General features: G+C 41.4%; 1 protein-coding gene across 1 annotated transcript in view; it reads right to left on the minus strand.

Moving 5' to 3' along the window:
- The window catches only part of LOC133551954 (class I histocompatibility antigen, F10 alpha chain-like), a 59,390-nt gene extending 36,441 nt beyond the window's left edge, over nt 1-22,949 (minus strand). The window contains exon 1 of the mRNA XM_061899168.1: nt 22,675-22,949. Coding sequence (XP_061755152.1) covers nt 22,675-22,729 — 55 coding nt within the window. The 5' untranslated portion in view covers nt 22,730-22,949. The remainder of the gene's footprint in view (nt 1-22,674) is intronic.
- Between the last annotated feature and the right edge of the window lie 3,295 nt (nt 22,950-26,244).

Raw genomic sequence — 26,244 nt, forward strand, 5'->3', positions numbered from 1 at the left:
AATCAATGTTTACTTATATAGCCCTAAATCACTAGTGTCTCAAAGGGCTGCACAAACCACCACGACATCCTCGGTAGGCCCACATAAGGGCAAGGAAAACTCACACCCAGTGGGACATCGGTGACAATGATGACTATGAGAACCTTGGAGAGGAGGAAAGCAATGGATGTCGAGCGGGTCTAACATGATACTGTGAAAGTTCAATCCACAATGGATACAACACAGTCGCGAGAGTCCAGTCCAAAGAGGATCCAAGACACAGCAGCGAGAGTCCCGTTCACAGCGGAGCCAGCAGGAAACCATCCCAAGCGTAGGCGGACCAGCAGCGCAGAGATGTCCCCAGCCGATACACAGGCGAGCAGTACATGGCCACCGGATCGGACCGGACCCCCTCCACACGGGAGAGTGGGACATAGAAGAAAAAGAAAAGAAACGGCAGATCAACTGGTCTAAAAAGGGAGTCTATTTAAAGGCTAGAGTATACAAATGAGTTTTAAGGTGAGACTTAAATGCTTCTACTGAGGTGGCATCTCGAACTGTTACCGAGAGGGTATTCCAGATTACTGGAGCCCGAACGGAAAATGCTCTATAGCCCGCAGACTTTTTTTGGGCTTTGGGAATCACTAATAAGCCGGAGTCCTTTGAACGCAGATTTCTTGCCGGGACATATGGTACAATACAATCGGCAAGATAGGCTGGAGCTAGACCGTGTAGTATTTTATACGTAAGTAGTAAAACTTTAAAGTCACATCTTAAGTGCACAGGAAGCCAGTGCAGGTGAGCCAGTACAGGCGTAATGTGATCAAACTTTCTTGTTCTTGTCAAAAGTCTAGCAGCCGCATTTTGTACCAACTGTAATCTTTTAATGCTAGACATCTAACGTAAGCCCAGTTTCTCGAAGCAGTCTTTCTCTTAGTGCATTATCCGTTGTACCACAAACAATCCTATCTCTCACTAATGAGTCCCTCAGAGTGTCAAATTCACATGTTTTGCTTAGTGTATGAAGCTCCGCCATGTACTGATCAAAAGGTACTCCTTGCTTTTGGTCATGTGTGAAAAACTTATACCTCTCAAATGTCACGTTTTGACGAGGCACAAAGTATTCTTCGAACTTTGTCATTAGCTGTTCCAGTGTCAAATTAGCTTCATCCAGCTGAAAGCTATTATATATATCCAAAGCATCTTCTCCAATAACATGCAACAGAATGTGAGCTTTCAGCTTTTCATTGTCACCTCCTGCTCCGCTTGCTGCTAAATATATATTAAATCTTTGCTTAAAACGCTTCCAGTTATCAGCAAGATTAGCAGTTAGTAGCATTGGGCTAGGTGGACTTAGCTTTTCCATGACTGTACTTTGGGTAAGTTACCGGGACTACACAGCTCTTTGTGTTGTTGGCTTTCTTCCAACTTGGGCACAAGATCCTCTTCTATTTGTTTAATCTGTCTCTTGTCCTCTGTGTCACTTTACCGCCGCTCATAGTCTTCACACACCGTAGCAAACTCCTCAGAAATGTGGCGTCCTTCGTTGCATGCTGGGTAGTGTAGTTCTATTATTCCCTGGCTCATAACATCACAGTGGGCGGTTTTAAGGAGTTGTTGATAAAATTATCCGTAGTAGCAATATTAATAATGTTGCGTTTATTATGCACCAGCGACCCCAAAAAGGGAATTAGTGGCAGAAAATGGATAGATGGATGGATCAGTCCAGAGAAGGAGTCTCCACTGCTCTAGAGTCCAGTGGCGACATGCTATACACCACTGCATCCAATGCTTTGCATTGGCCTTGGTGATTTATAGCTTAGATGCAGCTGCCTGGCCATGGAAACTCATTCCATGAAGCTCTCTGCGTACTGTACTTGGGCTAATTGAAAGGTTTGGAGCTCTGTAGCAACTGACTGTGCATAAAGTCTTTGCACTATGCGCTTCAGCCTCCGCTGACGTCTCTTGTCAGTTTACGTGGCTGAGTTGCTGTTGTTCCCAAACCCTTCACTTTTCTTGTAATAAAGTCGACTTTGGAATATTTAGGAGCGAGGAAATTTCACGACTGGATTTGTTGCACAGGTGGCGTCCTATGACAGTTTCACGCTGGAAATCACTGAAAGCGGCCCATTCTTTCACAAATGTTTGTAGAAACAGTCTCCATGCCTAAGTGCTTGATTTGATACACCGGGCCAAGTGATTAGGACACCTGATTCTCATCATTTGGATGGCTGGCCAAATACTTTATAGAATGTTTTATCGAAAGCATGTTTTATTGATATTATATGTCCATCGCGATATGTTTTGATATCATTTTAACGCTCTGCCGTGGCTTTCTATTGTGTGCGTGCGTGTTTTTTTTGTTTTGTTTTTTTTAATGGAGGTGCCAACCCTCCCCCCACCTCGCTGTCGGCCAGCAATGTTATCGCCGGCGAGTTGTTGCCAGCCGGGTGGATGACTTCAGGGAAGCTTTAAAAAAAAAAAAAAAAAAAAAAAGCGCCGAACCTGCACCGTTCAGACTCAGCAATGAAGCCGGAGAACGCGACGCTCTTCGCTTCCCCGACAATAAAAGTCGAGTCACCCCGCGGTAGTTGGCCGCCGCAGACGGGGAGATTAACCGTTGGCACCACGCTGATAACGGGCGGGTGATTTGTGGCGCTGAAGCCGTCAACACGAGGAGGCGCATTAGTGGAATGATCCCCGGCTGGAGCTGCGTGTTCCAGCAGGCCCTCGTTACAAGGACCACGTGGGAGCGCCCGCGCGGGCCTTAATTGTGTCGGCGAGTCAGCGTTTTTTTCAAAGTTGACCTCTTTTTCAAGACCTCTGCAGTTAGTTTGCAGAATTGTATTTACAACTACGGATGGGTGCTGTTAACATCTGAACCCAAACCGTATATCGTCACCAAAATGTCCATCTATCTTACTCCCGGTACCAGGCAATCAATACCAGTACTCAAAGGTACTGATTATTGGTGCTTTTGTGTGTGTTAAAGGCCTACTGAAACCTACTACTAGCGACCACGCGGTCTGATAGTTTATATATCAATGATGAAATATTAACATTGCAACACATGCCAATACGGCCTTTTTAGTTTACTAAATTGCTTTTTTTAAATTCCATGCCGAAGTATCTGTCACGCCTGTAAGTTATGTTTTGGTCATGCAATGTTTAGTTTTTGGACATTTAGTCACGTTTTGCACTTCCTGGTTTTGTTTGTGTATATATATATATATATATATATATATATATATATAAATATATATGTATTATTGGTGTTTATGTTTTTTCTTTTATAGGCCCTGCTTTATAGAAGAAAAAACATTTTTTTTTTAATATGGCAAACACAAAATATGCAACATTTTCCCCCAAAAAACATCTCAAAGTGGAATATTTAATGTGACGTCGTTGGAGCCTTGAATAGGTCAATAATCCATAATGACGCTGATTTTGATTTATTATTATGTTTTTAGTAAACAACAGCCTAGATGGCAGCTTTGTGTTATTAGAGTAAACATTGCAACATTTTCTTGTCACATTTCACCTGTTTGCTCTTTAATAGCACTTTTTCGGTTTGTTATTTTTTTAATCGTATTTTTAGAATGTGCTTAGGGCCGTTAAAAAATTACCCCCGGGCCGCACTTTGGACACCCCTGTACGAGGATGACAGGGGATGCAAAACAATAACACATGCCCTTCTTATTTATGATTTACTTTTTAAATTTGATCTCAGTTCGGTACACTGCTGCTGGAATTTTTAATTTTCCCGAGGGAACTCTACTGAAGGAATCAATAAAGTACTATCCTTCTATCTATCCTCGCTCATCCATGCGGACTTGGCTCTCTTGGTTGCTTTGTTGGGTCTGCTCCTGTCTCCGGCCATACTCCCCCCACCACAGCAGACGTTGGCGTGGAACACCACAGAGTGTATATGTTTGTTTTTTGTTGTAGTTTTACTTTTGCGTCTGGTTGCATCAGCTCTCATCTTATAAAGTCTTTAATGTCCTTTGTGTTCTTTGACGATTCTTTCTTACACACATGTTTATGTGTGCAATGGCTATGAGTTTTTTGTCCCCTTGGCCTCAGTCTGGACCCCCTCTACAGGGGCCCAGATGTTTGCTGTTGCACAAGCATGGGATAAAGTGTGTAACTTTTTGTCTGTAAAATACATCATTGCAGTTTTTTTTATTAGCATGGATGTAATCTAAGAACAGCATTTCATAATTAATATTCAAAACCCCAAACCAGTGAAGTTGGCACGTTGTGTAATTCGTAAAATAAAAACAGAATACAATGATTTGCAAATCCTTTTCAACTCATATTCAATTGAATAGACTGCAAATACAAGATATTTAATGTTCGAGCTGAGAAACTTTTTTTTTTTTTGGCAAATATTCATCATCTTAGAAATTAATGCCAGCAACACAGTGCAAAAAAAGTTGGCACATGGGCATTTTTTACCACTGTGTTACATGGCCTTTCCTTTTAACAACACTCAGTAAACGTTTGGGAACTGAGGAGACTGATTTTTTAAACTTTTCAGGTGGAATTATTTCCCATTCTTGCTTGATTTACAGCTTAAGTTGTTCAACAGTCCGGGATCTCGTTTGTGGTATTTTAGGCTTCATAATGTGCCACACATTTTCAATGGGAGACAGGTCTGGACTACAGGCAGGCCAGTCCAGTACACTCCTCTTTTACTACAAAGCCACACTGTTGTAACACGTGGCTTGGCATTGTCTTGCTGAAATAAGCAGGGGCGTGCATGATGACGTTGCTTGGATGGCAACATATGTTGCTCCAAAACCTGTATCTACCTTTCAGTATTAATGGTGCCTTCACAGATGTGTAAGTTACCCATGCCTTGGGCACTAATACACCTCCACACCATCACAGATGCTGGCTTTTCAACTTTGCGCCTAGAACTATCCGCATGGTTCTTTTCCTCTTTGATCTGGAGGACACAACGTCCACAGTTTCCAAAAAACAATTTGAAATGTGGACTCGTCAGACCACACAACTCTTTTACACTTTGCATCAGTCCATCTTGGATGAGCTCGGGTTTAGCGACGCTGGCAGAATTTCTGGGTGTTGTTGATAACTGGCTTTCGCTTTGAATAGTACAGTTTTAACTTGTACTTACAGATGTAGCAACCAACTGTAGTTACTGACAGTGGTTTTCTGAAGTGTTCCTGAGCCCATGTGGTAATGACCTTTATACACTGATGCCACTTTTTGATGCAGTACCGCCTGAGGGATCGAAGGTCAAGGGGATTCAATGTTGGTTTTCAGCCTTGCTGCTTACGTGCAGGGATTTACCCAGATTCTCTGAACCTTGTGATTATATTACGGACAGCAGATGGTGAAATCCCTAAATTCCTTGCAATAACTAGTTGAGAGATGTTGTTTTTAAACATTTGTTCATGAAGTGGTGACCCTTGCCCCATCCTTGTTTGTGAATGAACAAACATTTCATGGAAGCTGCTTTTATACCCAATTATGGCACCCACCTGTTCCCAATTAGCCTGTTCACTTGTGGGATGTTTCAAATAAGTGTTTGATGAGCATTCCTCGACTTTCTCAGTCTTTTTTGCCACTTGTGCCATTTTTTTTCAAACATGTTGAATTCCAAATGAGCTAATACTTGCAAAAAATAAAGTTTTACAGTTTGAATGTTTAGTATCATGTCTTTGCAGTTTATTCAATTGAATATGGGTTGGAAAAGATTTGCAAATCACTGTTTTCTGTTTTTATTTACCATTTACATAACGTCCCAACTTCATTGGTCTCGGGTTTTGTATATTGAAAAAAAGAACATTATTAAAAAAAATAAATAAAGGCCACAAAAACGCATCAATCAAATTGGTTGTAATTAGCCCCTTAAGTCCTTTAGCAGCTATAAAATGATGTTGCTGAAAAGACGATATCTGTAAAATGTGTGTCTGTGGAGCACAAGCACTGATCCTGCAGCCGTGTGTGGAACTGTCAGTGTGCCCAGTTACTAAATAAAAACTAAATAGTGCTGGCACGACAGCGGTGAGTGTTGATAAATCATATTGGGCGTGATAAATAATTATATTCGCATTTTCTCCCAGTATTGTGGGAGTTTTAATGATCAGCATATATTTTGCATGTTAATGAAGACAGAGACCCAAAATGTATTGCACGCCTTATTCTGCTCACTTAAGAGACACAATCCACTTTGCACAGGTTTAGTAGATCAGCTCTGCGTGTGCTATCGGGTTTGCACGTCTTTTAGTACACGCAAACCTTTAATAAATCAGGCCCTATGAGTCCAACTCCATCCTGGAGACGAGGATTGCACTTTGTCAGGCCTCTACCTTCACACCTGTGCAACTTGGGTGTGCCACCTGAAGACTAAGCTCAAAATAACCACAAGAAGGTGCCAATCTCTCAGGAGGGGAAGTAAAAAAATAAAAGTGAACTCAACTTCATAAAGTATCCTTGATCCACATTTTTCCCACCATCACTACATTTATCTTAACTTGATGGCCTAATTCTTAAACTGAATGTTCACCTTTAGTAGGACTTCACACACAATAGTCAATATTTACACCACTGAAAAGAACAATCCACTTATGAGCAAAACAAAAACATTCTTCTCAAACTAGTTTATCAACAAGTCAGCTGCGTCATGCCTCAAAGTTTCCGCCTCCTCCACTTATTCACACACAGAGAAACTTAACAGCACTGCCTACACTCTAGACCAGGGGTCTCAAACTCAATTTACCAGGGGGCCACTGGATGCAGAGTCTGAGTGAGGCTGGGCCGCAAGAAAAGATGTATTTATTTTTTTTTTTTGCATACTCCTCAGCATGTCTAGTTGTATAATGACGTTTCAAATTGTATCCCTTGTGCAACTTTCTGGGTGCAAATAAGACACGTCGGGGTGCCCCTGTGCTCAACAAAGAAATATCGCATCTCCCACTTTTCCTGGAATTGTCTTTGCTCATCACTAACCCTTCTCTTCACTGCAGGCTTTGAAAAAGACATGTTTGGGGTTGTGGAATATATTTGTATTTAGCCCACGCACGGAGAATAATGTTGTTTCCGCAATGTGCGTCGCTCCGCTTTTCCTCCCTACAGCAACACGGCGGTCGGCGGATAATAGCCGGGAAAGTACCGGGATAGCGAGCGCAAAAAAGTGACGGCTCCCGGAGTGTTTATATGTAGTGTTCATCGTGTGAGGCAATGCAAACTAAACAAGAAAAAAAAACAAATAACGGTTTGAATTGGTCCAGGTTATCGGGGACTGTTATTACTGACGGACAGGTGTCGCGGTGTGACTGCAGCCAGGCACCTAAGTGAACCCCCGTCTCCATGGCAACGTCTCTGTCGCTTTCACTCATTTGCAGCTTTTCCACTAACACAGGGTAGGCAACCCAGAACGTTGAAAGAGCCATTTTGGACCCGAATAACACAACGCTGTCAAGCGCCGTTCATATAAAACTTGCGGGCCGCACTAACATTAAAGGCCTACTGAAATGAGATTTTCTTATTTAAACGGGGATAGCAGGTCCATTCTAAGTGTCATACTTGATCATTTCCAGATATTGCCATATTTTTGCTGAAAGGATTTAGTAGAGAACATCGACGATAAAGTTAGCAAATTTTGGTGCTGATAAAAAAGCCTTGCCTGTACCGGAAGTAGCAGACGATGTGCGCGTGACATCACGGGTTGTGGAGCTCCTCACATCTGAACATTGTTTACAATCATGGCCACCAGCAGCGAGAGCGATTCGGACCGAGAAAGCGACGATTCCCCCATTAATTTGAGTGAGGATGAAAGATTCGTGGATGAGGAAAGTGAGAGTGAAGGACAAGAAAAAAAAAAGATTACAGTGGGAGCGATTCAGATATTATTAGACAAATTTACTAGGATAATTCAGGAAATTCCCTTATCTGCTTGTTGAGTTACTAGTGTTAAAGTGTGATTACATGGTCGTAACTGTACAACCTGAAGGTCGGCCCCGCACCAGTCGACGGATGGTGGCGATGCCCATCTCTGCCCTTCGCAAGGGACCCTCTCTGAAACAGGATCTTTCAAAGTGACCGCTGCATAATACACAGTACTTTGTGTGTGTGGTCCAATCCAGCCGTGTTCGCTTGACCGCTCTGTTCCATAGTAAAGCTTCAACGTCAACCTTCGGGAATGTAAACAATGAAACACCGGCTGTGTTTGTGTTGCTAAAGGCGGCCGCAATACACCGCTTCCCACCTACAGCTTTCTTCTTTGATGTCTCCATTATTCATTGAACAAATAGCTAAATATTCAGCAACACGGGTGTCCAGAATACTGTGGAATTATGCGATTAAAACAGACGACTTATAGCTGGGAACGGTGCTGGAACAAAATGTCCTCTACAATGTGTGACGTCACGCACACACGTCATCATACCGCGACGTTTCAGCAGGATACTTTGGCGCGAAATTTAAAATGGCAATTTAGTAAACTGGCATGTGTTGCAATGTTAATATTTCATCATTGATATATAAACTATCAGACTGCGTGGTCGCTAGTAGTGGCTTTCAGTAGGCCTTTCAATCAATCAATCATCAATCAATGTTTATTTATATAGCCCTAAATCACAAGTGCCTCAAAGGGCCGCACAAACCACAACGACATCCTCGGTAGGGCCCACATAAGGGCAAGGAAAAACTCACCCCAGTGGGACGTCGACCATGATGACTATGAGAAACCTTGGAGAGGACCACATATGTGGGCAACACAGGCACTGAGCAAAAGTCTCTTGCTTTCTGTCCCTCAGGACAGAACGGAAGGCTCCGAATGGAATTAGTTCAGTGAGTTTCAGTTTCGTCTGCAATGCATTCCATGCCATAGGGGCAGCAATGCCAAAAGCTCTTTTGCCAAATTCAGTCCGTACATGGGGAACAGTTAAAACATACAAATTGTTAGAACGCATAAGAGCTGTTTTTTCTTTGTCACAAAGTAGACAAGTATGGAGGTATTAAACCTAAAAGAGCTTTATAAATAATGACCAGCCAATGTGTGTATCTGTGTGCACTCAATGAAGATAAGTCTGACTTCATATACAGTTGACAGTGGTGGGTGAGACTACGACAGCCAGGAACAAATCTTAGTGCTGAGTGAAAAACAGTGTCCAAGGACTGGAGGCATTTAGATGAAGCACTAAAATAAAGCAGGTCTCCATAATCATTTACGGGCAAGATAGTCGCTGTCACCAATTTCTTTCTGACTTTAAGAGAGAAGCCGTTTTTATTTGTAAAAAGGAAACCGAGCTTTACCCTGAGCTTAGAGACCAAGTTGTTAATACGGGCTTTAAATGAAAGCTCCTGATCAAGAGTAAAACCCAAGTACTTGTAATTTAAGACCTGCTCTATAGGGTTTCCATTTGATGTTACAATATTTGGAATATTTTCCAGTAGCACCCTTGAATGAGAGAAACCATTACTTTGCTTTTATCTGTATTTAAAACCAATTTAAGATCAAATAAGCGAGCCTGGATGACATCAAAAGCAGCTTGTAAAAACTCAAAAGCCTGAGTGCTGGAGGTTGAACAGCAATAAATAATGGTGTCGTCTGCATAAAAATGGTACATTGCATTTGACAGATTATTGCAAAGATTATTCAAGTAGATATAAAATAAAATGGGCCCCAGCACTGAGCCTTGTGGAACTCCTTTGGTAATGTCCAATAATGAAGAGGTTGTCCCAGCCACCTGTACACGTTGTGTTCTGCTGGAAAGATAGTCTGTGAACCAAGCAGCTGCATTTTTAGATAATCCAACGTGATGGAGAGCTTCAATGAGCAGACTGTGGTCTACTGTGTCAAATGCTTTTGACAAATCAATAAAAAGTATTTTTTGCCGTCCACAGCCTCGATTAAATCATTGAGGACCTTAAGAGCAGCTGTAATAGTGCTATGCCAGGCCTGGCCAACCCGCGGCTCGCGAGCCTCATGCGGCTCTTTAACTAGTTTCATGCGGCTCTTCATGAGCTGTCACATGACATGCGTCAAAAATGCTTGGCTGGCGCTGTCATTCACTCCCCCTACAGCTAGATGGCACACTGACCATGTAAGCCTGTTTGAGTGACGTCAAACGAGCCCCGAGAGAATCTTTGGTGTGACATAATTTGTGTTGTAAACAATTTCCATCAAGTTACCTCTTGAAATGGCAGGGAAAAAAAGCACAGTCAAACGAAAATATGAAGAAGAACACAGGACGTTTTTGCCAGAGTGGGAGAGTTTCTATTTTTTTGTTAAACGTAATGGCAAGCCGATATATCACAGAGCATTTGCGCATTTCAAAGCTTCAAATCTTCAGCGTCACTTCAGCTCACTCCACCCTAACATCGAACAGGAATTTTCCAAAAGGGACTGAACTTCGCAAGAACAAGTTGGTCGCTTTGAAAAGCCAGGCAGAAAAGCAGGTGCAGTTTTTCCAAAAATTTACGAAACACTCGGAGACCATATCAGCTGGCTTGGAACATAGCACGGGCTAAAAAGCCATACAACGAAGGGGACTTCATTAAAAAATGCCTCATTGACGCCTTTGAAATCTTGGCTCCTGGAGACGACAAACTAAAACGGAGCGTATCAGACGTTCAACTTTCCCGCCACAGTGTTAAACGCAGAATATCGGATATTAATACAGCTGTTGAATCACAGTTGCACTCTGACCTTCAAGCATGTGAGTATTTTAGTGTGGCATTGGATGAGAGTTGTGACATACAAGACAAGCCTCAGTTGGCAATATTTGCACGGTCTGTGTCAAATGAATGTATGCTCAAAGAAGAACTCCTTGATATTGTGACATTAAAAGACAGAACCCGTGGCATAGATGTGAAAGAAGCAATGATGGCTGCGTTCGCAAAAGCAAATCTGCCCATACCAAAACTAACTGCAATAGCCACGGATGGAGCGCCAGCCATGATCGGCTCCGTGAACGGTCTTGTGGGGCTGTGCAAAACTGATCAAACATTTCCCAACTTTTGGAATTTCCACTGGGGAGCAACTCGTGTCTAAATCATTGAATTTAAACAACGTCATGAAGCCTGTGATGGAAATCGTCAACTACATCCGCACACATGTGCTTAACCACAGGCAATTCAGGAATCTCATCGCTGAGCTTGACCAAGGGCTTCCAGGTGACCTGCCGCTGCACTGCACTGTGAGGTGGCGGTCAAAAAGCAAGGTATTCTCTCACTTCTTTGAGCTTTTGGATGCTGTGAAACTGTTCATGGAAGAGAAGGACGAGGACTATCCCGAGCTCTCAGACCTCCAGTGGATTATGGATCTGGCATTTTCAGTCGACATGCTGTGTCACTTGGGCAGACTGAACCTGACCCTGCAGGGTAAGTTAAAAATGCTGCCTGACATGGTGCAAGGTGTGTTTGCGTTTGTCAACAAACTAAAGCTGTTCGAGGCGCATATTCAAAAGGAAGATCTAACACATTTTCATTCTCTGCTAAAAGCCAGTGAGCAAGTCACCAGCGCCGCCCTGGAAAAGAAAAGAGACAGATATGCAAGACTGGTTGCAAACCTGCACCAAAGCTTTGTGACCCGGTTCTGTGATCTACAACTGAAAGACCACAGATTACGTTCCTCGTCGACCCATTTAATGGGGAGACAGACTGTTTGAAAGCCCCGCTTGTCACAGATGAGGCTGCGGCTGAGTTGGAGATGATCGACCTTTGTGAGGAGGATCAATTGAAAATTGTTTTAAGGGAAGGGACCGTTGAGTTCTGGAAAAGTGTGCCAATTGAAAAATACCCCAACATCAAACGAGCTGCGCTTGAGATACTGTCCATGTTTGGGTCAACGTACGTCTGCGAGTCTGTGTTTTCTACCCTGAAACATGTGAAATCAAAGCATCGATCTGTTCTGACTGACACTCATTTGAAAGAATTGCTTAGAGTGGCAACAATAGAATACAAGCCAGATTTGAAGAGGATTGTTCAAGATAAGGAATGCCAGAAGTCTCACTAAGCACCATAGTAAGAGAAAGGTGTTATTGAAAATGATTCTATTATTGTTTGTGGACTTGCTTGAACTGAGAGTATGTGTGTGTGAGACACACAATGTTAACTGTTGAAAATTACTGATACTATCATGTTGGTGTGGTTATTTTCATTAGATCTGTCTGAGCTGAGGTCTGTGTATGCGTGCATACATGATTAAAATATAATGTTCATGTGTACCCATGTGTATGATGTGGCTCTTTGCAGTAACACCGAAAAAAAAGTGGATCTTAGTCTCTGACTTGTTGGCCACCCCTGTGCTATGCTGTATTCTAAAACCCGATTGAAATGGGGATTAAATATTGTTTAATTCTAAAAAATTCATTTAGCTGGTTACTGATGGTTTTCTCAAACAATTTTGCTAAAATGCATAATTTAGAAATTGGTCTGTAATTATTTATATTTGTGGGTTCACCCCCTTTTAGCAGGGGAAGAACAAAGGCTGATTTCCAGATTTTTGGAATGCTTTTACTTGTTAGACTGAGGTTAAAAATATGCGAGAGAGGCTCAGCAATAAAATCAGCAGCCACTTTTAAGAAAAAGGGTTCAATTTGGTCCGGTCCTGCTGCTTTAGTTGTGTCCAGGCTCTTTAGTGCATTGTATACCTCAGATACTGATACAGGTGTGAAGTCACAAGTGCAGGTGCTGCGTCTAATTACAGCCTGTGGTGTATTTGGGATATTAACATTAGTTAAACCAACATTTGACGATTGAGGATTCAACGACTCAAACAAAAATCCGGCAGAAACTAAATACTCATTAAAACAATTTGATATAGTTGTCTTATCAGACAAAGTACCAGATTGAGTAATCAAAGGACATGGAAAGTCATTTGTTTTCACATGATTTAAAGAAGCGTTTATGGTTTGCCAAAACTTTTTGGGGTGATTGATATGTTTTTTGCATTCATGCAGGTAAAAATCAGACTTGGCTCTCTTAACAAGCGAAGTACATTTATTTCTAAGCTGGCGAAAGCTAAGCCAGTCAACCTCTGTCTTTGTTTTTCGAGCCCTGGCCCAAGCAACATCTCTCTCTTTGAGAAGGTTTCCAATTGCAGCGGTAAACCAGGGATTATTTCGACCAGGGGCGTCACTAGACCTAATACTGTACTGGGGCACACCTGGGGCACAAATAATCCATGTGAGCGTGCAAAGCGCGCAAGCAAAACCATTTTTAGCACTTATTTATCATAAAAAATACATAAATAGTGCTTTAAACTATGAAATCATATCGGATTATGTTGTATGGATCTTTGATGAACCACCTGAAATTAACTCATGCATTTGACCTACTTGTGCACTTTTTTTACTCCAGACTTCTAAACTGCTACTGGTAAAAGCAAAAAGGGAGAGCAATGAATATTTTTGAAATATTTATTGCAGTAATCATCTGCAAATTTAACATCGACAAAAGTAAAACAAAAAATAAAGCACCCCTACATCTCTGGGTTCTTTTATATTATTTAATTTCCATTTATGGCAATGTGGCTAATCCTATTTCAGATACACACAACTATAAAATATACACAAAACAATAAAGCCACAGTAGTAGAATAAATGAACAACTGTTGTGTGTCTGTTCAGGGAATCATTTTCTGAGAAGTAAACTGTAACGTCTCCTTTTCATTTTTGCAAAGTGGTCAATCACTCTGGACAGACATGGAAATATTACAGTAACTGTTATACAGTTGACCAGTGGTTCCCAACTGCTGGGTCGCGACATAAAAGTGGATTGTGTGTCATTTTCAGTCAGATGTGTGCATGAAAAAAAAAAAAGTTTAGGGAGAAAAAATTAAATTGTGGCAACAAAACCAGATATTTTTAGCCATTTTTCTAGTGACTATTAGTGAGTATTTTAGCAAAAGGCAAACCGACTAACAAGTTGGAGGAGGACTCAGGACAGACATGGAAATATATTTGAAAAAAATCTAAATGGGGCAACAAAACCCGATATTTTCAGCCATCTTTCTGAAAACAAATACAGAAATGTTACTATTTTTTCTGGAAACAAAACCAGATGCTTTAGCTGTAGCCATTTTTCTGGCGACAAAACAAGATTATTTTAGTCAAAGTCACACCGATTAACAAGACAAGTCTACTGTGCTATTTTTCTGTGAAATAAACTTAATGATTTAAAAATTTGGCTCACGACTTGATATGGAAAAATGTTTTTCTTCCTGAAGATAAACCATTTGAGAAGCACTCAACTCACACATGCTGACTCCAAATCATCATTGATGCAGAAGCAGCAGACAATAACCAACATGATGTTTCATGTTGATTGGAAATTGCCCCGACAGCTCGTACAGCAAATGAATATGTTTGTCTTGATACAAGGAATAACGTTAGCTAACTTAGCATCAACTCAAGACAATGATGTTGCCTAGCTAGCTAGGACTTCACTTACATCTCTCATTCCTTGCTGCTTCTTCCCTGCTGCGGGCCAATAACTTTCTTAAATCCATCTGGGAGTTACAGTTTGAGTCAAATAAAAATAAAAATAATATAATTAACAAATTGTTGTTGGCTAACGTCACCTACCTCACGCAGTGATTCGAATCCCCCCTCCCCCCTCTCTCTCTCTCTCTCGCAACCGAAGTCTCGATCCACACGTGAATAAATTACCATATTAAGTAGCCATGTGCTCACTGTTTCGTGGAGTGAATACAGTAGCAATCAATTACCATACTAAGTAGTATGTGCGCTGTTGTCTATGTTATGTAGACTTAAAACTCTGAAGCGTTTTTTTTTATTGGTGAAATTTTTACTGGGGCACTGCAGATCAACAGTGGGGCACGTGCCCCAGTGAAATATGTCTGGCGACGCCCCTGATTTTGACCTTTAACTCTAAATTTTCGAAAAGGGAGCATGTTTATTGACTATACGTTGAAATTCGTTATAAAAGTATTTCAACGCTATCTCAATATCATCAATTAAAGCAACTCTGTTCCACTCAAAGGCAGCTAAGTCGTATATAAAAGCTGGGAGGCAAAAAATGTTAATATCTCTTTTGCATGTAATAATGGGTTTTGATTTTGGTAGCTTGCAGTTTCCTACAGCTGCAATTGTACAATGATCACTCAAGTCATTGACAAACACCCCAGTACCAGTGTACTTATGGGGAGCCTTGGTTAGAATTAGATCAAGTAAAGATGATTTTGAGGTGTTTTTAGTATTGGGTCGAGTTGGGGAAGTGAATAATTGAGTTAAATTTAGTGTGTTGCATACAGCTTTAAGGTTATCAGAAGAGGAAGTCAACCAGTCAAAATTTAAATCACCAACCAAGAGAAGTTCACTAGTCCACTCATAAAGGATTCAAGAGAGGCAAGGGCTTCAGTGGAGGCATAGGGAGGTCTATAACACCCTACAATTGCGAGAGTTTGGCCATGCGAGAATTCAAACTGCAGGGCAAGGAGTTCAAATGGTTTAGTGATTGACAGTGATGATAATAAAGTAACATTAAATCTGTTTTTTATATACATAGCCACCCCTCCACCTTTTCGAGGACGATCGCATCGGAAGACATTGTATCCATTTATAGCAATGTCCTTGTCAGAGACTGCTTTACTTAGCCAGGTTTCTGATAAAATAAATATATCTGCATTGGTTGTTTGAATCCAAATTTTGACTAAGTCTAATTTTGGCAGTAGGCTTGTAATATTTGAATGAATTAAACCAAGACCTGACCTAGCTCTAAGTTCATCAGGAGTACTGATGTTGTATAAAGCTGGGCCTGGATTTGGTTGCACATTGCCTGATAGCAGAAGTAAGAACAATATAAAGATTTTCCGTTTCATATGGCAAGGTGACCTCATGACAACATTATTTGGCTTCACAATATCAAAATGAGTAATATCAGAAGGAGAAAACCATCTGTTTAGCACAGAAATACACCATAACTGAAGCTGGTTAGAATTATTTAGCACTGACCCACATGTGGATATCAATAACCTTTGTGTAAATGCTGTAGTTTCAAAGGACCAGGTGATTGTTATTGCGTTTGGTAGAGTTAAAGGTTGGTGGAGCACCTGGTCAGGTACCCCACTACAATTGCAGAAAACAAGTCCAGGAAAAAGCATTAATATTAAACAGAGAGCTTTTGTCAAAGTCATTGTTAAATTGTTTTACTACCACCCAGGTCCAATAATCAAAGTTCAGATGTCCAAGCTACAAGAGTTGGAAGACCAAGCTAAGGCTAGCAGAGGCCCAGCTTTAGTCAGTCTGAGGCTAAGATGGATCCAGGCCGTGGAAGACGGAAGGCCAAGATGAAGCCAGTCGACTCAGACTGTAGGTAGTGGAAGGCCAAGCTGAGACTAGTATAGATCCAGACTGTGGCAGATGGAAGGCCAAAATTTCAGCTAGCAAAACATCCCCCGGCTTCTGCAGGTCAGAGGCCTCCAGATTTCCAAATCCAACAAAAGCAGTCAGAAATACCACTTTTTGGAAGTAAGCCTTCATTCATCAATTGTTACGCTTAAAACTAGTGCAATTTACTTAAATCGGCTAAAAAAAGAGACTAAAACACATAGAAATTCAGAGCACTTTGACAAGCAGACAAACAAAAGACAGTCCTGTCGGCCATCTTGGATTGGACATTCAACATTAACCCAATTTGGAAATCGGTCTGTAGTTATTTATATTTGTGGATTCACCTACTTTTGACGGGGGAAGAAGAAAGGCGGGTTTGCTGATTTTTGGAACGCTTTTGCTTGAAAGACTCAGGTTAAAAAGGCATGAAAAAGAAAAAAAGAAATAGAAACATTATACATTATGTCCCATATAAGCTCATACACGACACATTCTACAGATAGTGTATAAAAAAAACACTAAATAGTGGAATAAAAGAGGTGAAAACATGTGAAATGGAAAAAAGAAAAGTTGCATTGTTGAGTCTAATAAAGCTGCCATGCAGGTTGTTTTCTCTTTAAAGCTGTCATTGCTCAAAAATAATAATGAATCAAACTCAATGTTGTTACAAATTATTTAAACTAGTCATGGCTCCAATTACGTCACATACAAAATTTGACTTAAGAGTATTTTTATAGGATATTTAGTGTTTATCCTACAAAAAAAAGGGTTTTTGACTAATAGGGCAAAAAAAAAAAAAAAAAAAGGAATGAAGAAGCTGTCACGTACTTGCATGGCTGCTCTAGTTGTGACCCCAAGATGCAGGAGACAGGAGGACGACGTGCGGGTGAGAGTCTTTTAATTCCCACAGGGAGCACAAGGAGGTGCAGCAGGGAAGTGCACAGAAGCATAAGCAGCATACAGAAAAACCAAAGTAACGTTTCAAAAAACAATCCTTGAGCCCTGACTGGAGGGCGAGGCAGGCATAAATAGAAGCCAGTTGATTAAAGTAAAAGTACCAATGATTGTCACACACACACTAGGTGTGGTGAGATTTTCCTCTGCATTCGACCCATCACCCTCACCCCATGACCAGGTGTGGCCAGGCTGCCAATCAGCGACAGGTGAGGAGGGAAAAGGGCTCAGGGAGACAAACAGGAAGTGGGACCAAAATAAGAGCGCCGACTAGGAGATAAACACAAACGCAAACAGACCGCGTGACACCTGACGTGACAGGTCGTCACAGAAACGAGGGATGGATCTGAAGTTTATCGAGGGACTTAAGTGTTGAAAGTAAAAATAAATGTTTGACTTATTTTTATGAGTGGGGCCCGTTTGGATCCTAATAATTTCAGTGGGACAAGTTTTGTCATTGCTCAAAAAAAAATAATGGATTAAAATCGATGATGTTATGAATTATTGACATATTTAAAATTGCAATTAAGTTGAGTGAAAATTATTATTTTGTGCTTTTGCCATAACAAAACAAGGTTTTGACAAAAATGGCGTAAATTATGAAAAAAAAAAGACTGATAAGGACGGATAAACCTGAAATTGATCAAGGGATTTAAGTGTTGAATGAAAAAGTAAAAACATAAATAAAAATGACCTACTTCTACCATTTTTATGACTGAGACTCTTCCTGGTCCCCAAGAAAGCAGTGCGAGGCGAGTGGAGAAAAAACGGATTTATTGACAGAGATGTGACACAATGTGATATTGATCATAAGCAGCGGCCATTGAAAGAAAAGAAGAAATCCTCGTCATGACGTCAAGGCCATGAAACGTGCGATTTTACAGCCACCAACGTTTGATCTTGAAAGTCTTTTAACGGCCAAAGAAGAATACATGGAATAGCGTGAGGAGCAGTCGGACGAAGAACAAAGCACATCTCCATCTCATCTCCGAGTGTGATGACGTCCCTCAGCGATGGAGACATCTCCCTGTGTTCCAGTGCACAAAGCATCCTGGAGGAAGAAGACCACTCAGCACATTCCCGACAGAAGCAGGTGAATCCAAGTTGAACATCATCTTCACACAAGAACATTTGGAGGTGCAGACAGTCCATGTGAGCTTACTCAGCCTTCAGCCGCCTGCACGTTCTCGTCGAGCTCCACGCCGCCGTGGCGAGCTGCGGGACAAACGCAAACGGTGAAGGAAGAACATCCAGAAGGTGCCTCGTCACTCACATCAGATCTTTGAGGTGTGACTTGGAAACATGACGAGTCAGCACACTTGATGTCTCATTTGGCTGATCCTCATCATGAGGACTCCTGTCAAAAGTGAGATATGCCAGACTTTGTATTGCGTGTGCTCACAGGAGGGACTTTTATTGTGAAGGAGTCAGCTCCAGTTGGGCTTTTCCGGCTAAACTTGTAACAAAGGTCCACATCAGACCTCCATGTGAGTGACGCTTCACCACGGCTTTGTTTCTTGCGGCTCAAAGAAAAGATGTTTTACTTACCAGCTGGATCGTACTGGGCTGAAATGAAAGAGAAACAAGGTGAAGTGGACTTTTCCCCTCACGTCACGCCGTGTTTCTACGTGAGAGTGTGCGCTCTGTCTCTGTGGATCTTTGAGTGTTTGGCTGGAAGGCAACTAAAAGATGGCCGCACCTTTGCAGCCCGGATGAAAGCATCAACTCACGGCCTGGACCGAGTGCACCGAGAAGAAGAAGACAGAGGACATTGGCGTCCCTCACCTTGTCTGTTTCTGTGACGCCTGACCATGACCATGATGATGATGATGATGATGATGATGATGGCCGCCACAGCGAGGACCGCCGCCGTGGCAGCGAGGGCGACGCTCAAGTTGTCTGTGGAGAGCAAAAAAGCACAAGTGGAGTGACAAAGCATGAAGAGGAAACCTTCATGACTACTTTGCATGCAGACGTCAAGCGTTGTCATGGTGACATGGATCAATAATGGTGACAGGTGGACTTGTGATGGGAAACATCTCCAACTAAATGTGTCTTTCTCACCTTCATGGCTTGCGTTGCTCAGGATGCTTCTTCTCTCCAGCTTGGTGACCAAGTCCTCCTTGACGCCTGACAGCTGAAACACACATTCGTACTTGCCCTCCACGTCGGCCGTCACCTCCACTTTCAGCGCCACCGACATCTGGAAGGTTCCGTCGTGGTTGGGGAGTATCTCTCCGTGCTCCACGTCCTCGAAGATCTGCTCGCCGTCTTTCCTCCAAAACAGGTCGGCACCGTCGGGGTAGAAACCTGTCGCCATGCAGCTGACCGGAGAGGACGGCGTCTTCTGGAGCAGGAACACCTATGGAAGCTCTGCACAGGAAGTGATGTCACGTGTGAACACAGGACAACGTGGGGAGAAGGTGTGGATGGAGAGAAGGTGTGGATGGAGGTAAAGATGAAGAGAAGGTGTGGACGGAAAGAAGGTGTGGATGGAAGTAAAGATGGAGAGCAGGTGGGGATGGAGGTGAAGATGGAGAGAAAAGAAGAGAATGGAAGTTAAGATTTAGAGAAGGTGTGGATTAAAGTAAAGATGGAGAGAATGTAATAACGGAGGTAAAGATGGAAAGAAGGTGTGGATGGAAGTAAAGATGGAGAGAAGGTGGGGATGGAGGTGAAGATGGAGAGAAAAGAAGAGAATGGAAGTAAAGATGGAGAGAAGGTGTGGATTAAAGTAAAGATGGAGAGAATGTAATAACGGAGGTAAAGATGGAGAGAAAGTGTGGATGGAGGTAAAGATGGAGAAAAGATGAGAACAGAGGTAAAGATGGAGTGAAGGTGTCGATGGAAAGAAGGTGTCGATGGCGGTAAAGATGAAGAAAATGGAGGTACAGAGAGAAGGTTTGGATGAAGTTAAAGATGGAGAGAAGATGAGAACGGAGGTAAGGATGGAGAGAAGATGAGGATGGAATTAAAGATAGAGAAAATGGAGGTACAAATAGAGAGGTTTGGATGGAGGTAAAGATGGAGAGAACGTGAGGATGGAGGTAAAAATGGAGGGAAAAGGAGAGAACGGAGGTAAATATGGAGAGAAGGTGTGGATGGAGGTAAAGATGGAGAGAAGGTGAGAATGAGGTAAAAATGGAGAGAATGAGGTAAAGATGGAGAGAAGGAGAGAATGAGATAAAGATGGAGAGGAAGTGAGGATGGAGGTAAAAATGGAGGGAAAAGGAGAGAATGGAGGTAAATATGGAGAGAAGGTGTGGATGGAGGTAAAGATGGAGAGAAGGTGAGAATGAGGTAAAGATGGAAAGTAAGAGTGGACAGCGGTAAAGATGGAGAGAACGTGAGGATGGAGGTAAAGATGGAGGTAAATATGGAGAGAAGGTGTGGATGGAGGTAAAGATGGAGAGAAGGTGAGAATGAGGTAAAGATGGAGAGAAGGTGAGAATGAGGTAAAGATGGAGAGAAGGAGAGAATGAGATAAAGATGGAGAGAAAGTGTAGATGAGGTAAAGATGGAGAGTAAGAGTGGGCAGCGGTAAAGATGGAGAGAACGTGAGGATGGAGGTAAAGATGGAGAGAAGGTTAGAGTGGAGGTAAAGATGGAGAAAGGGTGATGATGGAGGTAAAGATGGAGAGAAGGTGAGGATGGAGGTAAAGATGGATAGAAGGAGAGAAGGTCAGAGTGGAGGTAAAGATGGAGAGAAGGTGAGGATGGAGGAAAAGATGGAGAGAAGGTAAGGATGGAGGTAAAGATGGAAAAAAGGTGAGAACAAAGGTAAAGATGGAGAGAAGGTGACAACGGAGGTAAAGTTGGAAAGAAGGTGAGAACGAAGGTAAAGTTGGAAAGAAGGTGAGAACGAAGGTAAAGATGGAGAGAAGGTGAGAGAAAGAGAGAAGAGTATAAAGAGACAGGGTGTAATGTCAGTAATGTTCCTATAGGGGGAGTGCTGACAAGTTAAAAGGTGAAAGTACATGTTGTGTTTCTACCTGTTCTCATTAGGACCTCCTTCCCATTGTTCACATACTTCTTCAAGTAAGAAGGACATATCTCAGTGTAGTAAAACTTCTTGTGTTCTAGTAGATGTTTGTTCTGGTCCCTCTTGAGTTTGGTGGGGAAAGCTTGTTGTTTTGCTGCAGTAAATGTCCATGTCTTCATGTCCAACGATATGAAATCTTCTCCATCATAACCTTCCTGACGCCAACCTTTAACTTCATCAGTCTCATCATTCCATTCACATCCAGTCATCCACTGGAGAATGTGAACACCTGAGACACACACACACACACACACACACACACACACACACACACACACACACACACACACACACACACAGTATTAGTGTAGGTTATTATGGGATGGACAGAGACAAGTATCAGTGCAGTAATGTGTGTTTACTACAGTATAAAAAGAGTACATCAAATACATTTAAGTAGTAGAAAGTTCAACATAAACAAACCTCCAGTTTGGTTGAAAAGCTTCTTAAGAACTTCAAGGTTGTGTTTGTCAGTCAACTCATTAACAACACTGATCTCTGTTTGTCTCTGCCAGTATTTTGGATCCTCTGCTGTGATTTTGTTCATCCAGTCCTGTTTGGCTTCTGCTTTCCTGCTGTTGCTGTCATAGTGAACAATCTGAACTCCATCAACATAACCAACACTCACATACTCTGGGAAGTTTGGAACTTGAGAGGACGCAGTGTAGAAATACTGCAGCGTGTGAATCACTGAAAGAAGAAAACAACAACAGGATGACTTTTTATTATTTAGTTTCATGTTCAACAATCTTGCACTGTGAATATTTTAGCTCCTTCCGTCTTCAGTCGGGTCTTAAAGTGAACATCAAACACTGCTAGATATCACAGTCAAGACTCACATGTTCTATGACAAATACAACACATTAATAATATTACTAACATCTGTTGACAGTTTGAACATTTTGAAAATAAACATATATTTTCTACAATGGAGGCTGAATAAAAAGTACAACAGAGTTGAACACAACCTGTTCTGCCCATTTGATGTCGACTCTTACTGACATCTTGTGGCGGGGTGATGTTACTACATTTGATTATTTTCTGACACTTCCGTGTTTGAAGATTTGTGTTCGTTCTTACAAGCCTTGGAAAAAATAAGTCTTTGAACAAGAAAACCTAAAGTCAAAATAAATAAAGAGCCTAAACGGATTTATCTGCTTCTGTAACCTTATTGGAACATTTTGAATTTTTACTAGGAAAAAGGGAAAACAATAAAATATGTTTAAAAAGAACCAGGATTAAGTAATAAGGGGCTTAAATAATACAACAATAATTTAATTAATAAGTAACAGAAACTCTCAGAAGTCAAATAAGTGAAGGCACAAAGAGGATTTATGAATAACAATTTATAAACTTATAAAAAGGACTTACCAGGCGTCACGCTGTGCATTTGCACGACCAGAAGAAAGAATAAAAACAAGTTCATGATGTCAGCGCGAAACAAAAATATGTTTGCCACTTTTAATCCCGCAGAGAAAGACAAAAGTGACGAACACTCGCTTGACTCGCAAACAGGAAAAATGAACCAGGAACTGTCGAGGCTCTTTTTATAATACTCCACCTGAGCCAATGAGGAGTCAGCATTCTGTGACGTCACAGTGAGGAGAGAAAACGAAACGCTATTCTGCACAGAAAAGTGGCAGCAGTCAACTGACAAGAAGTCTTCTACTGGACTCACTAGAGAGCGCCCCTTGTGGCCACGTCAGGTAAATGCTTGTGTGGCTTTTCTGGGAAATCACGTGACTTGACAACAAAAAGGTGTGTCAAGTTGGCCGCCAAACTTGGAAAGAAAAGAAAGAAAGAGGAATGAAGGTGAGATTGAGAGTTAAAAGTAATGACAGGGCTGGAACATCCGATCAGTGATCGTATTGTAGTCCTCTCAAGAAAGCATCAATACAAATAATGATTGATAGACATAAAGTCGCTACACCGCAGGACATCCTCACTTTTTATTTCACGTCTTAACTTTCACCTCCGTTATGTCTCCCAAGCGTGAGGCGTCCCTGCTGGGGTAACGGGACACGCATCTGCCTCGTATGGGTTCGATTCCCGGCCAGGGTTGCATCAGGAAGTTTCATCCTGAGTAAAAAAGTCAGCAGAAAGCCTTCATGAGATGGACTCGCTGTGGCCAAAGTGCTGAACGTGGGGGAAAAGTGTGAGGCAGACGCTTCTGCTGGCAGAATATCAAAGAAAGTGAAAGTAAAAGTAGACACGGTAAAGCCAAACATTGAACTCGATGGTGATCATTTTTATTTTTATTTTTATTTTGTCGTACCTGTCAAAGGTGAACACACTTATCCACGTAGGTGAGTAGTAACGAGTTACATTTACTTAGATAAGAAACACAACTTTTACTTTGCTATATAACATATTCAATATATGTATAAAAATATACATTTAGGCCTCCACTCAGGCTTCATCCCAGGGACCCCAAAGGATTTTGGTCAAAAAAATATTTAAAATGTGTCATTATTTTGTATTATTATTATTCCAGGTTTAAATCTGTAGATCAACATTAGGTCTATCTGTCAATATAACCTTTTCAAAGATTTAAGTTGTATGCCCTTTTTGTCAAAGAAAACCCTGTTTTGTTATGGAAAAAAACACAAAATATGCAATAGTTTCCCCTAATAGAATTTTAAAGTGGAATATAGTATATAATAATTGGAGCCTTAAAAAATTCAACACATAAAAACATTGATTTTAGTTTATTATTATTTTTTAGCAATGACACAAAAGAAAAATCCTACTGAAATTATTGGAGATCCAAAATTGTCCTACTCAGAAATAAAAAAATATATATTTTTTTACTGTTAACTTTAAACACAATCATCTTCAGATGAACTTCAGATCCATCCATCAAGTATATATATATATATTATTGGTGTTTTTTTTTTTTTTTTATATGGCAAACACAAAACATGCAACATTTTCCCCCAAAAATATCTCAAAGTGGAATATTTAATGTGACGTCGTTGGAGCCTTGAATAGGTCAATAATCCATAATGACATTGATTTTTTATTTATTGTTATTTTTTTAGTAAACAACAGCCTAGATGGCAGCTTTGTGTTATTAGAGTAAACATTGCAACATTTTCTTGTCACATTTCACCTGTTTGCTCTTTAATAGCACTTTTTTTTATTTTTATTGTATTTTTAGAATTTGCTTTGGCCATTACAAAATTACCCGCGGGCCGCAAATGGCCCCCGGGCCACACTTTGGACACCCCTGTACGAGGATGACGGAATGCAAAAACAATAACACATGCCCTTCTTATTTATGATTTACTTTTTAAATTTGACCTCTGTTATGTACGCTGCTGCTGGAATTTTTAATTTTCCTGAGGGAACTCTACTGAAGGAATCAATAAAGTACTATCCTTCTATCTATCCTCGCTCATCCATGCGGACTTGGCTCTCTTGGTTGCTTTGTTGGGTCTGCTCCTGTCTCCGGCCATACTCCCCCCACCACAGCAGACGTTGGCGTGGAACACCACAGAGTGTATATGTTTGTTTTTTGTTGTTGTTTTACTTTTGCGTCTGGTTGCATCAGCTCTCATCTTTTAAAGTCTTTAATGTCCTTTGTGTTCTTTGACGTTTCCCTCTTACACACATGTTTATGTGTGGTATGGCTATGAGGTTTGTTTCCCTTGGCCTCAGTCTGGACCCCCTCTACAGGGGCCCAGATGTTTGCTGTTGCACAGGCATGGGATAAAGTGTGTAACTTTTTGTCTGTAAAATACGTCATTGCAGTTTTTTTTATTAGCATGGATGTAATCTAGGAACAACATTTCATAATTAATATCCAAAACCCCTGTAGCGGTAAAGTCCTATACTTTTACTGCTACTGGTTGCCGAATATAAATGAAGCTAGTTCAGATGTGTGCAACCGGCTAATAATTGAGGCCCAGAATTGTGTCCATGTTTAACCAAAATATTTACTAACATAAAGTCACAATTATATAACACACTTTGTTCAAAAACGGAAAATACACGGGAGCAAACAAACACTAGCCTGGCACAGTCAAAAACTGTTGCGCCTCTACTCAGCAACACCTGGGCAAGATCCTGACTCCTCCCTAAATATCCGGGCACTTGGCCTTGGAGCCAACCCCTTGAGTGACGTCATCAATTTGACAGACAGAAAGTGTATTTGGCTCTAACACACCTGCCCCTAATTGCTGCTGGCGTGACGAACAGAGTGATTTAATTTGGAATCAATAAAACAAAAATAGAGCCATAATACCAAAAACAAACACCTCTTTCTTTGGTTTTCATGTTCCCTTTTGCAATAATGCAGTTAATTTACTCAATACCTTCACCTAGAAGGCATATCTTTGTAACAGATGATAATCCTTTTTGTTTGCAGGCAAACTTTTTTCATTTGTCCACTTTTGTCGCTCTTGTAGCAACGGTAAATATTCGTGAAACCACCTGTTCCAAAAAAGGTCAGCGATATATTGCCTCTGCCTCCATTTCCTTATGCACATCCAATACAGGTGATCTATTACCAACAGTACATGTAGACTATAGCTGTCTTCTTTTCCTACTCCTGGCCATCAGCTTTCTTCGTCACCTTGGGGGTAGGAGAGCTTTTTTTTCTTCTCAATTTCCTCCTCTTCTTCTCCCAAAGGACTCTCGGGGTCGTTTTCTTCCTCCTCTTTCGGGGAACTCTTCTCTTTTTGGACTTGCCATAGTCGCTGTCCTCGTCATCTTCCACCATGAAGTCTTCATCACTGCCAGACTCATCAGGATCCAGGTAAGCTTCCTCTGGGTCATCCTGCTCTTCATCCTCACGGCCTCCGTCACCCAGAAGGATTTCCCGCTGTTTCGACACGGCCTTGGAGACTGCCTGGCGTATTGTTCGCATTCGACTGACTTTTCTTTCATCGTCACTGTCATCTGCGCTCCGTTTTCTTTTTGCTGTCTTCCTGCTGGGCT

Source organism: Nerophis ophidion, linkage group LG04, assembly GCF_033978795.1.
Source record: "Nerophis ophidion isolate RoL-2023_Sa linkage group LG04, RoL_Noph_v1.0, whole genome shotgun sequence".
NCBI lineage: Eukaryota > Metazoa > Chordata > Actinopteri > Syngnathiformes > Syngnathidae > Nerophis > Nerophis ophidion.